This window comes from Oncorhynchus masou, chromosome 6 (genome assembly GCF_036934945.1).
Source record: "Oncorhynchus masou masou isolate Uvic2021 chromosome 6, UVic_Omas_1.1, whole genome shotgun sequence".
Classification (NCBI taxonomy): domain Eukaryota; kingdom Metazoa; phylum Chordata; class Actinopteri; order Salmoniformes; family Salmonidae; genus Oncorhynchus; species Oncorhynchus masou.
The window spans coordinates 46,240,964-46,254,735 of record NC_088217.1 but is presented as its reverse complement, the minus strand read 5'-3'; the positions used below and the strand labels follow the sequence as shown (position 1 = coordinate 46,254,735).

Below are 13,772 nucleotides of genomic sequence, written 5' to 3'. Positions count from 1 at the left end.
AGAGAGCACAAATCATCACAGTACTCAAAAGTACCGGAATCTGCACCTGTGTGAATGTTACCAACAATCATTACAAAGTACAGAAATACTCACCTTCCATGCAGTGGGTGGCCATGGAAGCTGGCTGACTGAGACATCTGGGACCTATGGAGTGGATCACCTTGTATAGACTGAGCCTGGTGCACCAAAGGGTGGGGGTGTGAGAGGCGGGAGACCCCTGAATCATGCCCCTTTGACGTGGTAGTTGGGTAGCCAAGGGCGTTCCTCAGGTACCAGTCTCTGAGACCCTCCAGCGCCAGAGCTTTATGTAGACTCCTCGTCGAGTCCTCCGGGGTTGGGCGAGAGAACTGGGGAGGCCTGTGATTGAACGAGGGGCCGGACAGCTCAGTCTGGTAGGGGTGCAGGTTGGGAATGGAGGAGGTAGTGGAGCTTGGGGCAGGGTGGGGAGACTCATAGGCAGAGAGCAGGATGGTGTCATGCTGCAAGGGGATGAAGGGTCCACAGGACTTGGTCCGCGTGACTTTGACTCTGTGAGGCTCATCCTGGGAGCCACGGATCACCATGGGGCTGTAGGGTGGGGCAGCACTGGGTAGATGCACCTGGGATAGGGAGAAGCCGTTGGCTTGAGGAGGCACTGCAGCAGTGGACGATCGAGGAGAGGAAATGTCCTGCCAGATTCTACCTGTTGATTGGTACAGCTGGTGTTGCACTTGAATCCTCTGTTGCTTCCCCCAGATGTAATCCATTAGGAGCTCGTTGTAACCCCCTCCCCCTGCTTCTCCTCTCCCACCCATGGACAGCCGCATGTTGCCCTGCTCCACAGATCCGTCCAAGTGTCTCTCAGGACTGCCCAGGTGGATGTGCCTCAGCTTGCCATCAGTGAGGGTCTCAGAGCTTTTGTAAGGCCCTCCTTTGGCGGGCATCCCGTTCCTGGGGCCTGGGTCCTCGGGGAGACTGGAGCGGTCAAGCAAGGCCTCAGAACTGTTGCTCCGCCGGGCACGGGAGCTGTACGGGCAGCCTCTGCGCTCCGAGGAGGAGCCTTCCTGGGTTAAGGGCACCATATGAGGTACATCCAGGCTGCCAGACCACTGCTTTAGTGCAATCCCACCAGAGCCATCCGATCTGAAGGAGAGAAAGAGAGCAAGGAGCTTATTGTAATAGGTTAGTCCTAATGTAAACACAATATCTTTACATTTCATATTCCATTGATTGAATGTGTGATATCAAAGGGAGCATGATATAAGTATCTATGGCACTAAGCATCTGAATTCTCACAAAATAAATCATCTTGAGAGCTTTGATGATAAAATGTTGATGCAAATGTTGATGCAATGTTTACCATTGCTGGCATGTTCTGTAGTCTAATTACCTGCTGCACTCATCTGTTATTCTGTCAGCCTCTCTGTCATCATAGTGGGTGGGTAGCAGTGGATGTGCTGCATTAAGCAGAAGCACTGGACCAGAGGAGGAATATTACCTGACATGAACACTGATTGGGGCAGTCCGGGCGATGAGGGGGGTAGCAGGAACACTTCTGCCTTCAACATTAGATGTACTCCTTGGTAGAGAATGACTAGGGCTAGGAAAAACAACATGAGTTCATAGCTTTAGACACAAGAAGTAGGAGAGCGTTACACGTGTACACACACACACACACACACACACACACACACACAGACAATACCTGATGGAGCTGGTCACAGAGTTACGGCGCGTCCTCATTTCATAGTATATCTCCACTGGGGACAGTTTCCTACAGACCTGGTGGTCTGGGCTGCCCAGGGACAGACGGGGCTGGGACATGGAGCGGTGGTCTGCTGCCACACTGGGAGAGGACTCCTCTAAGGGAGGGAGAAGATGAGGTTTGGTCAACTTGAGTCACCCTAACTCACAATCGACACGCAAATACAGTAAACAGAACATTCTCTGTCATGAACATAATCAGACAGCAGCCGTCTAATTCTGAATTTAAGGAAGACAAATGTAAGTCTTCGCTCTTCTCATTTTTACGATAGGTACTGAAATGTGATCTGTCATCTAGTAACTGATTATAAACTGAGTATGCACAGTACCAATCATCCAATCTCTCTTTTTATGTAGCCTCACCGAATAACGCAATGAAAACAAACTCTGTCTAGACGTTTGGATAATATTTTGCAAGACTTCAGTGTTTGGGTGAAACAGACAAAGCTAACTGCTCAATGATTTTTACCCACTAGCATTAACAGATTTGGTTGTTATGATTGTTTTTGCAGCTCTGGCTAGCTCACCGTTGTCATGGGATGTTGAATCTGACATGGAGCTAGTGCTCTCTGACATCACCGTGTCCTCTGCAAGAAAAACAAACACTACCTCTTTGTATCACATGGAGTAGAGACCAAATACACACACTGTACCATCACATCATTGGAGGGGACAGGAGAGGAAACTGGCTCATATCAAAGTGAACTTCTGTGAGGTTAACCTTTCACTGCAGTGAGCTAAATCAGGGCCACACAGAGAGTTTCTTGGTAGTCTTAAACAAATACACCTGACACACATGGTTATAGGCTTTAAAACAAGAAGACACCTGTACCATGTCGGATATAGAGTTGAAATGTATTACATTTTGAGTTTGCATCCCAATATTACACTTTATATACATCACAGAAGATTGAAATATAACAAAGAATTGACATAGAATCACTGGATTTCCAGCAGTAAATTTGTATTTATTTGATTAATTATCAAATGATGAAAAATATTAATAACATTCCACCAATGAAGCCACTAGGTAATGTGACTGCAGGAAAGGGCTACCCAGTACCCAGTTGTTTGGCCTAGATAGATATCATGGAAACATTTATCAAGATATGTATGTATAGCTGTGAACACGTCTTTGAACTCTGCTGTACACAGCACTGCCTTACCTGTGTGGCATCCCCGGTGAACGGTCCTCCTGCTGTTGGGGACATTCCTGTCTGACTCTGAGTGCCTGTACAGGGCACCACTGAAGATTGTTTTCATCTGCCTTCGCTGACCTGTCTCATCCTGCACAAAGCAATAGCTTAGTCAGTGATGTGTTGATAACCAGTATTAACAGACATTCAGGACCTCTGTGACCAGTGTCACAGTATTTGAGAAAGTCCTCTGACCTCTCCCCTGGTGTTGTTATGTGGCAGGCCAGCCCTGCGCTGTACAACGGGAGCTCTCTCTCCTGTCTCCAGGGGGAAAACATGTGGGACCTTCCCGGTCAGCTCCTGCAGACAAAATACATGCCACAGAATTAGCCTAGTTAGATTAAAAAGTGAACACTGTTTTCATACAGCCAATGCCAAGTCAAATGTCATACTGTCTGTTATATAATATAGTTATATAATTGAGCAATAGAAACAAATGTAATAAACACTGATACATATCCTGTTAGTCTCCAGTCTTTGTATCTTAAAATAGTTGATTGTTGCGCTTGAATACATGTGCTAGAACTAATGTCATAATAGTCCAATGAAGATTAAACTGTTGTTCAAGAATAGTATCATTTGAATGGTGGTACATCTGACCACCAAATCAAAAGTACTGTATATAGAGAGTATATAGAGAGCGTTTCCCATGCATTAATAATCTTATTCTAGAGAGAAGCTGAGACACATCTGTGTTCAATTTCAAACCAAAAGGAGGGGGATGTGTGAAACAGCTGTGAGTGAAAAGCTGGAGCTGCTGCCTGGTATGTCTGGCTCTGCCTCTGGAGAAAATCAGGCTAACATTGATACGCTGTCGCTACATATTCTTGACTCATGCAGCTCTGGAAGGGGAAAGCTTTAAACTTCGCTATGGAACAAAAGTTGCCAAATGTTGTTCTTTCATCTGCAGCCAAACTCAGTGAGCCTGATTTACAATTTCAGGTGGTTGAGGTTTACAGGGGTTTAGAGCTGCTCCGTACTGAGTCAGATACAGAAAACAAACCCAAAGTTGGTTTATGCTTTTCAATAATCTGATAAAGCACACGTCTCTATATCATGGCTTGGGTGAATGGAGCCATTCCCTCTAACCTGACCTGAGACCTACAATGGTTAACAGGTAGGAAAGAGGAACTGACCTGAGACCTACAATGGTTAAAAGGTAGGAAAGAGGAACTGACCTGAGACCTACAATGGTTAAAAGGTAGGAAAGAGGAACTGACCTGAGACCTACAATGGTTAAAAGGTAGGAAAGAGGAACTGACCTGAGACCTACAATGGTTAAAAGGTAGGAAAGAGGAACTGACCTGAGACCTACAATGGTTAACAGGTAGGAAAGAGGAACTGACCTGAGACCTACAATGGTTAAAAGGTAGGAAAGAGGAACTGACCTGAGACCTACAATGGTTAAAAGGTAGGAAAGAGGAACTGACCTGAGACCTACAATGGTTAAAAGGTAGGAAAGAGGAACTGACCTGAGACCTACAATGGTTAAAAGGTAGGAAAGAGGAACTGACCGCCTCCAGCAGACACACTTGTCTCAGCTCTCCCACTCGGCTGCTGAGGAGGTCCTCCAGGAGTTGCTTTCTCTCCTGCAGTGCGGAGATGCGTTCAGCTTGCAGCTTGCTATCCTGATCTGCACACCAACACACACATCAACACATGCAGCTGAGACAACAACCATTTATACAATTACTTTGTTGCAACAATGGTGTTATTAGGTAATTACAGTATTACTGAGCACTTAAAATATTGTGTAATTGCATCAGATTATCAATTAAGATCTGGGGGCAGATGTGTTAGAAAAGATACTAGAACGAGGAGCAGAAGCAGGGCGATAGTTCCACCCCCCTGTCTCTGCAAGTTCCAGGCAAGTCTATGGGCCAAATGTCCCCTCCCCGAAAGATGTGAACACCTGCGAAATTGGGATTTGTCTGAAGGATCAGTGACGGAAAAATCTGTGCACCGGAACAAAGTTAGTTGTTAGTCGTTACATCCCACAGGCTGTTGACAGATGCTACGATACCATCTTATGTTACATGCGTCTGTCCACAAGAAATTAGTAAGTAACCCCAAATCTCTCTGTGGAGGTGTAAAACTCACCTGGAGCCCCCACACTCATGGATGTGATGAGGCGCCCTTTGACCTCCATGTGGTCTGATTTGTGAGGTCGTGCTTCTCAAACCTCAGCCAATCAAAACCTCACCTGTTGAGAGAGAGCACTGTGATTACCTAATAGAAATGGAACAAATAATGTGGGCCTAGAACACAGGTTGGTTTAAATACATTCATCTTACCTAGCAACTTCAAGCATGTGTTCTTCAGTAGTTTGGTTAGCCATCTATTTTTGTTAAACCAGTAAGAATGTGTCTTCCACTAGTCAAAAACAATAAAGTGATCCCAGCCACCGCCAGTGGGGGGAGCCTCTGTGACTCTTTTCAGGTGTCTAATGCAAATCCTGTAACAGAGAGGCAGAGTTTCAATTTTTGGTAATGTGACTAAAAACGAATAGGCCTACAGTTAATATAGAATAAGAACCGTGTGTGTTGTTTCAATGATAGACTATCAGGCCTAGCCTGTCTATGTCCATCGTATGTGCATTATATAAAATGTATGCTTGGTGGCATAGGATGGCTTCATGTTAACAGGATAATTCAAAAGTGTGCTTAATAGTGATTCAAAAATTAAATAACATAAGTATTTAACATGATAGTGTAGACTGTGCCAACATAATAAATAATATTAAAGCAATTGTACGAGGGCTTGGCCTGCCTGCCTGCATCTCTTAGCTCTGACAATCATGTCTTCGAAGAGGAGTGAGAGTGAAACAGAATTAATAACGTATGGAGAAGAACAGATGGAGAGAAACCTAAACTGTGTTTCATGTCTCAATTTCCAAAGGTAACCAACACAAAATAAAATAATGTACCAAAAGTAACAGCAATAACTTTTCACTGAAAGTAAGACACAATCTGCTCTGTTTATGCCCAGTTGCACACATTCAGTGAAGACAACTTACACCAGCATTCCCCAAGTGAGGATGGCTTTCACTTCAGCAGTAATAAATTCATTAACTAAATTCATTAACTTTTTTGAGGAAAAGATCATGATCATTAGAAAGCAAATTACGGACTCCTCTTTAAATCTGCATATTCCTCCAAAGCTCAGTTGTCCTGAGTCTGCACAACTCTGCCAGGACCTAGGATCAAGTAAGACACTCAAGTGTTTTAGTACTATATCTCTTGACACAATGATGAAAATAATCATGGCCTCTAAACCTTCAAGCTGCATACTGGACCCTATTCCAACTAAACTACTGAAAGAGCTGCTTCCTGTGCTTGGCCCTCCTACGTCTCTCTATCCACCGAATGTGTACCAAACTCACAAAAAAGTGGCAGTAATAAAGCCTCTCTTGAAAAAGCCAAACCTTGACCCTGGTTTATATCTTATCTGTCAGAACGATATCAGTTTGTCTCTGTGAAAGGTTTGTTCTCTGACAAATCAAATGTAAATTTCGGTGTTCCTCAAGGTTCTGTTTTAGGACCACTATTGTTTTCAGTATATATTTTACCTCTTGGGGATGTCATTAGAAAACATAATGTTAACTTACACTGCTATGCGGATGACACACAGCTGTACATTTGAAACATGGTGAAGCCCCAAAATTGCCCTCGCTAGAAGCCTGTGTTTCAGACATAAGGAAGTGGATGGCTGCAAACGTTCTACTTTTAAACTGAGACAAAACAGAGAGGCTTGTTTTAGGTCCCAAGAAACAAAGAGATCTTCTGTTGAATCTGACAATTAATCTTGATGGTTGTACAGTCGTCTCAAATAAAAAAACTGTGAAGGACCTCTGCGTTACTCTGGACCCTAATCTCTCTTTTGATGAACATATCAAGACTGTTTCAAGGACAGCTTTTTTCCATCTACGTAACATTGCAAAAATCAGAGACTTTCTGTCCAAAAATGATGCAGAAAAATTAATCCATGCTTTTGTTAGGTTAGACTATAGCAATGTTTTACTTTCCGGCTACCCGGATAAAGAACTAAATAAACTTCAGTTAGTGCTAAATACGGCTGCTAGAATCCTGACTAGATCCAAACAATTTTATCATATTACTCCCGTGCTAGCCTCCCTACAATGGCTTCCTGTTAAGGCAAGGGCTGATTTCAAGGATTTACTGCTAACCTACAAAGCATTACATGGGCTTGCTCCTACCTATCTTTCTGATTTGGTCCTGCCATACATACCTACACGTACGCTACGGTCACAAGACACAGGCCTCCTAATTGTCCCTAGAATTTCTAAGCAAACAGCTGGAGGCAGGGCTTTCTCCTATAGAGCTCAATTTTTATGGAATGGTCTGCCTACCCATGTGAGAGATGCAGACTTGGTCTCCACCTTTAAGTCTTTGCTGAAGACTCATCTCTTCAGTGGGTCATATGATTGAGTGTAGTCTGGCCCAGGAGTGTGAAAGTGAATGGAAAGGCTCTGGAGCAACGAACCACCCTTGCTGTTTCTGCCTGGCCGGTTCCCCTCTCTCCACTGGGATTCTCTGCCTCTAACCCCATTACAGGGGCTGAGTCACTGGCTTACTGGTGCTCTTTCATGCCGTCCCTAGGAGGGGTGCATCACTTGAGTGGGTTGAGTCACTGACGTGATCTTCCTGTCCCCCCCCTTGGGTTGTGCCGTGGCGGAGATCTTTGTGGGCTATACTCTGCCTCATCTCAGGATGGTAAGTTGGTGGTTGAAGATATCCCTATAGTGGTGTGGGGGCTGTGCTTGGCAAAGTGGGTGAGGTTATATCCTTCCTGTTTGGCCCTGTCCGGGGGTATCATCGGATGGGGCCACAGTGTCTCCTGACCCCTCCTGTCTCAGCCTCCAGTATTTATGCTGCAGTAGTTTGTGTCGGGGGGCTAGGGTCAGTTTGTTATATCTGGAGTACTTCTCCCGTCTTATCCAGTGTCCTGTGTGAATTTAAGTATGCACTCTCTAATTCTCTCTTTCTTTCTTACTCTCGGAGGAACTGAGCCCTAGGACCATGCCTCAGGACTACCTGGCATGATGACTCCTTGCTGTCCCCAGTCCACCTGGCTGTGCTGCTGCTCCAGTTTCAACTGTTCTGCCTGCGGCTATGGAACCCTGACCTGTTCACCGGACGTGCTACCTGTCCCAGACCTGCTGTTTTCAACTCTCTAGAGACAGCAGGAGCGGTAGAGATACTCTTAATGATCGGCTATGAAAAGCCAACTGACATTTACTCCTGAGGTGCTGACTTGCTGCACACCTCGACAACTACTGTAATTATTATTATTTGACCATGCTGGTCATTTAAGAACATTTGAACATCTTGGCCATGTTCTGTTATAATCTCCACACGGCACAGCCAGAAGAGGACTGGCCACCCCTCATAGCCTGGTTCTTCGCTAGGTTTCTTCCTAGGTCTTTGCCTTTCTAGGGAGTTTTTCCAAGCCACCATGCTTCTACGCCTGCATTGCTTGCTGTTTGGGGTTTTAGGCTGGGTTTCTGTACAGCACTTTGAGATATCAGCTGATGTAAGAAGGGCTATATAAATACATTTGATTTGATACCCAACAGTTTATTTCAAGTGACAGCATTCTCCACACGTTCTCTAAAACAGTGGCTCCCAAACTTGTTTGTTGTGAGCTTAACCTTCAGGATTTTCTTGTGACTCACCTAATAAACCAAAAAGTATAGTCAGAAACACAGGAACACATCCCACAAGTGGGTCCTGATTCATCATTTTGGAAACATTGCTTCAAGATATTTAGCTGACATCTCAACATAACCTTTAAAGGCAGTCTAGCACCTATTTCTCAATGCCAGAAACACATATAATAGTAACTTAGAGCACCCCAATAAAACGTTCTCAAATGATAAACTCTTAAATGAATTGTTAGAATATTGTAATGTTGTTCCAGAAGGTGGGTTGAGGTTTTCTCTAAATCAAACTTCAGAAACAATCCCACAACGCTCTGCAGTCAGCGTCACTCGGTGAATGAAAAACTTCTAAAAAGTGGGATAAATGTGTATGTTAGGTGGGGAATTGGGCGTCTACTCGTCAATATGCGGGCACATTTCATCCTAGTACTTCCATGGCAATCAACAATGGATGGAGGGCTTCAGCAAAAATGCGCTTCTCAAAGTGGATGCTGCACCTACCATTAATGTTGCTTCTTAAGCATCTCAGACAGCTAGCAACAACAGCAGAGACCGCAAGTATGATCACTGGCATGGAAGTGAACCGGGTAATTGAAAGAGCAAGCTAGCTGTAGGCTGTAGAGCTACCGCATTTAGCTGACGTCTTTTATCGAAATAACACTGATAAAACTACGCACATGTAAACACATCTATCATCTAACTGCTGATGCTGTCCTAGATAGGCTTGTACTATGGGAAATAATAGTTTTCAAGGTCTTTTGGGGGGCTGTTGCGGTAATTTGTCACTGTGGCTATAGTGGAGTTTTCTATACGGCCTGCTGAGTGCGGGCTAAACTGAAATGCTATGCTTTGGCCATGGCTCGGACCGCGGATTGGGTGTCACTTCAGATAAACCCCGGAGCCATGTTTTCTTTGGAGGGGTGGACTTTGGTCCATGGGAAAGTTTATTTTTGGATCTTACGATCAATGTAGTCACAGTTGTTTCTTGTTGAAGAGGCAGCAGATAACTTTAGCTTGCTATCCTCTTACTCCATTTCTGGATGACTTTTTGCCTAGATTTTGTTTGTGTACTACCATATGTCGGTAACATAGCGAAGTTTACCACTGGTATGGGCCAGTAAATATCCTAAACCTAGCCAGTTTAACAGTGATAGCTGCAAGATAAATCCTTGGATAGAGGGAGGAGAGAATTCACTTTCTGTTTCATCTGCAGCTGGCATTCTGGTGTTCACTCAAATCTGTTTTTACACTTAATTATTGAAATTATATTTTTATTATATAAAGATTGTAATTGTATCAATATGTTGTGAATATTGTTGAAAATCCTCAGAGCCATTTTACATACAAAAAATGAAGTTCCACTTGCTGCGCCCCAGTTTACAGGCAACATGTTCCTCCACCGTTTGAGAAATTACAATCTTGAGTTCTGGGTTTTCCGGCAGTCTACATGGTTTTTATATGTGGGGAGCATAAATTGTACAATTTGTAAACTAACAAATAATTTTCAAGTTAGAACCCATGTATACTGAACAAAATTTAAACGCAACATGTAGATCCCAGATCACAAAAACTCACAAAGAGCTAAATTCTCTCATTCTGTCCACAAATTTGGTTTACATCCCAGTTAGTGAGCATTTCTTCCTTGCCAAGATAATCCATCCACCTGACAAGTGTGGCATTTCAAGAAGTTTAATAAAAAGCATGATCATTACACAGGTGCACCTTGTGCTGGGGTTAATAATTCTGTATACATCTGGCTCTTCTTTGGACACTGTTAACAAACCTCCAGATGAGCTTCAATGCCATACAACACTCCTTCCGTGGCCTCCAACTGCTCTTAAATGCAAGTAAAACTAAATGCATGCTCTTCAACCGATCGCTGCCGGCACCTGCCCGTCCATCTAGCATCACTACTCTGGACGGTTCTGACTTAGAATATGTGGACAACTACAAATACCTAGGTGTCTGGTTAGACTGTAAACTCTCCTTCCAGACTCACATTAAGCATCTCCAGTCCAAAATTAAATCTATCTAGAATCAGCTTCCTATTTCGAAACAAAGCATCCTTCACTCATGCTGCCAAACATACCCTTGTAAAACTGACTATCCTGCCGATCCTTGACTTGGGCGATGTAATTTACAAAATAGCCTCCAACACTCTACTCAGCAAATTGGATGTAGTCTATAACAGTGCCATTCGTTTTGTCACCAAAGCCCCATATACTACCCATCACTGAGACCTGTATGCTCTCGTTGGCTGGCCCTTGCTTCATATTCGGCGTCAAACCCACTGGCTCCAGGTCATCTATAATTCTTTGCTAGGTAAAGCTCATTCCGTCTTATCTCAGCTCACTAGTCACCATAGCAGCACCCACCCGTAGCAAGCTCTCCAGCAGGTATATTTCACTGGTCATCCCCAAAGCCAACTCCTACTTTGGCCGCCTTTCCTTCCAGTTCGCTGTTGCCAATGACTGCAACGAATTGCAAAAATCACTGAAGCTGGAGACTTATATCTCCCTCACTTACTTTAAGCTTCAGCTGTCAGAGCAACTTACCGATCATTGCACCTGTACATAGCCCATCTGTAAATAGCCCACCCAACTACCTCATTGCCATATTGTTATTTATTTTTTGCTCCTTTGCACCCCAGTATCTCTACTTGCACATTCATCTTCTGCACATCTACCACTCCAGTGTTTATTGTAAAATTGAAATTATTTTGCCACTTTTCCTATTTATTGCCGTACCTCCCTAATCTTACTACATTTGCACACACTGTATATAGACTTTTCTATTGTGTTATTGACTGTACGTTTGTTTATCCCATGTGTAACTCTGTGTTGTTTGTGTCACACTGCTTTGCTTTATCTTGGCCAGGTCGCAGTTGTAAACGATAATTTTTTCACAACCAGCCTACCTGGTTAAAGGTGAAATAAAAAAGAAAATGCCACTCTAAAATGTGAAATTTTGACACACAACACAATGCCACAGATGTCTCAAGTTGAGGGAGCATGCAATTGGCATGTTGACTGCAGGAATGTCCACTAGAGCTGTTGCCATAAAATTTAATGTTCATTTTCTACCATAATCTGCTTCCAACACAGTTTTAGAGAATTTGTCAGTACGTCCAACCGGCCTCACAACCGCAGACCACGCCAGCCCAAGACCTCCACATCCGGCTTCTTCCCCTGCGGGATTATCTGAGACCAGCCACACGGACAGCTGATGAAACTGAGGAGTATTTCTGTCTGTAAAAAAGCCCTTTTGTGTGGAAAAACTGGCTCCCAAGTGGGCGGGCCTATACCTTCCCAAGCCCACCCATGGCTGTGCCCCTGCCCAATCATGTGAAATCCATAGATTTGGGTCTAATGCATTTATTTCAATTGATTGATTTCCTTGTATGAACTGTAACTGTAATAAATGTTGCATTTATATTTTTGTTCTGTATATGAGTGGAGACCATCCTCCTCAGTGAAAAATAAAAATAGTAAAACATTAAAGGTATCCTTTTTAGATAACTCTACTAAATATATTCATGTCACCAAATAATTGATTAAAACACACTGTTTTGTAATGAAGATCTACAGTAGCCTCAGCCGCACTCTGTAGGGTAGCACCACGTTGTAGCCAGAGGACAGCTAGTTTCCTTCCTCCTCTGGGTACATTGACTTCAATACAATACAGAGGAGACTCATGGTTCTCACCCCTTCCATAGACTTACACAGTAATTATGACAACTTCCAGAGGACATCCTCCAACCTATCAGAACTCTTGCAGAATGAATTGACATGTTGTCCACCTAATCAAAGGATTAGGTAACTAATCTAGTACTGAAAGCATAAGATACAGCTAGCTAGCACTGTAGTGCATAAAATGTGAGTAATTGACTCAAAGAGAGAGAGACAGTTGAAAAGTTTTAAACAAATTAAGGAGAAGCAAAAGAGAGAGAGCTAGCTATATTTCATAGTATGTATCTTTTTGAAACTTTCACTTACTTAGCTAGCTAGTTTAGCCTACACAAATACCTGGCTCAAACAGAGATGGGTGACATGTTAGTTAGCTGGCTATGGCTATCCAACACTGGAACTCTTCCAAGTCAAGGTAAGCTTTTGGTTTTATTAATTTATTGCCACTGGGGCCTGCCGGTGTAACTGCTTAACTGCTTGCTGCTGACTGTACACAGTACTTCATGATTGTATTGGGTTTAGTAAGGCGTTAGTTCTAGTAGCTAAGTTGACTATGACGTGACAACGATGTAGGCTGTGTAGCAGTTAGTGGCCATGATATGAAGGTTTGGCTTGGAAAAGTTGTTTCACCAGGTCACAGACAGCTGATGTGTTGGGCACTGAAGTCCACAAGCGAAGGGAAAAGGTGAGAGGAGGATAGCGAGTAAATCGATGCGAGAAGGAATGATATACAGTGGGGCAAAAAAGTATTTAGTCAGCCACCAATTGTGCAAGTTCAGCCACTTAAAAAGATGAGGCCTGTAATTTTAATCATAGGTACACTTCAACTATGACAGACAAAATGAGAAAAAAAATCCAGAAAATCACATTGTAGGATTTGTAATGAATTTATTTGCAAATTATGGTGGAAAATAAGTATTTGGTCGATAACAAAAGTGACTGGCCTAGCCAGTCTCCAGATCTCAACCCCATAGAAAATCTATGGAGGGAGTTGAAAGTCCGTGTTGCCCAGCAACAGCCCCAAAACATCACTGCTCTAGAGGAGATCTGCATGGAGGAATGGGCCAAAATACCAGCAACAGTGTGTGAAAACCTTGTGAAGACTTACAGAAAATGTTTGACCTCTGTCATTGCCAACAAAGTGTATATAACAAAGTATTGAGATAAACTTTTGTTATTGACCAAATACTTATTTTCCACCATAATTTGCAAATAAATTCATTACAAATCCTACAATGGGATTTTCTGGATTTTTTTTCTCATTTTGTCTGTCATAGTTGAAGTGTACCTATGATTAAAATTACAGGCCTCTCATCTTTTTAAGTGGGAGAACTTGCACAATTAGTGGCTGACTAAATACTTTTTGCCCCACTGTATATTAATTCATATACAGCACCAAGTAAATAAACATCAGATAAGGTCCATTATCTACTGCCTGGACTTTAAAGCCTGCCAGCAATGGCCAAA

General features: G+C 43.2%; 1 protein-coding gene across 1 annotated transcript in view; it reads right to left on the bottom strand.

The window, feature by feature from the left end:
* LOC135542145 (coiled-coil domain-containing protein 120-like) overlaps positions 1-13,772 on the bottom strand; it is a 29,986-nt gene that overhangs the window by 3,587 nt on the left and 12,627 nt on the right. Inside the window, exons 2-10 of the mRNA XM_064968849.1 lie at positions 5,234-5,394; positions 5,040-5,142; positions 4,454-4,572; positions 3,135-3,239; positions 2,910-3,030; positions 2,271-2,330; positions 1,685-1,841; positions 1,478-1,579; positions 94-1,122 (exon numbers count right to left, since the gene is read on the bottom strand). Of these exons, the coding sequence (XP_064824921.1) occupies positions 94-1,122; positions 1,478-1,579; positions 1,685-1,841; positions 2,271-2,330; positions 2,910-3,030; positions 3,135-3,239; positions 4,454-4,572; positions 5,040-5,088 (1,742 nt within the window). The 5' untranslated portion in view covers positions 5,089-5,142; positions 5,234-5,394. The remainder of the gene's footprint in view (positions 1-93; positions 1,123-1,477; positions 1,580-1,684; positions 1,842-2,270; positions 2,331-2,909; positions 3,031-3,134; positions 3,240-4,453; positions 4,573-5,039; positions 5,143-5,233; positions 5,395-13,772) is intronic.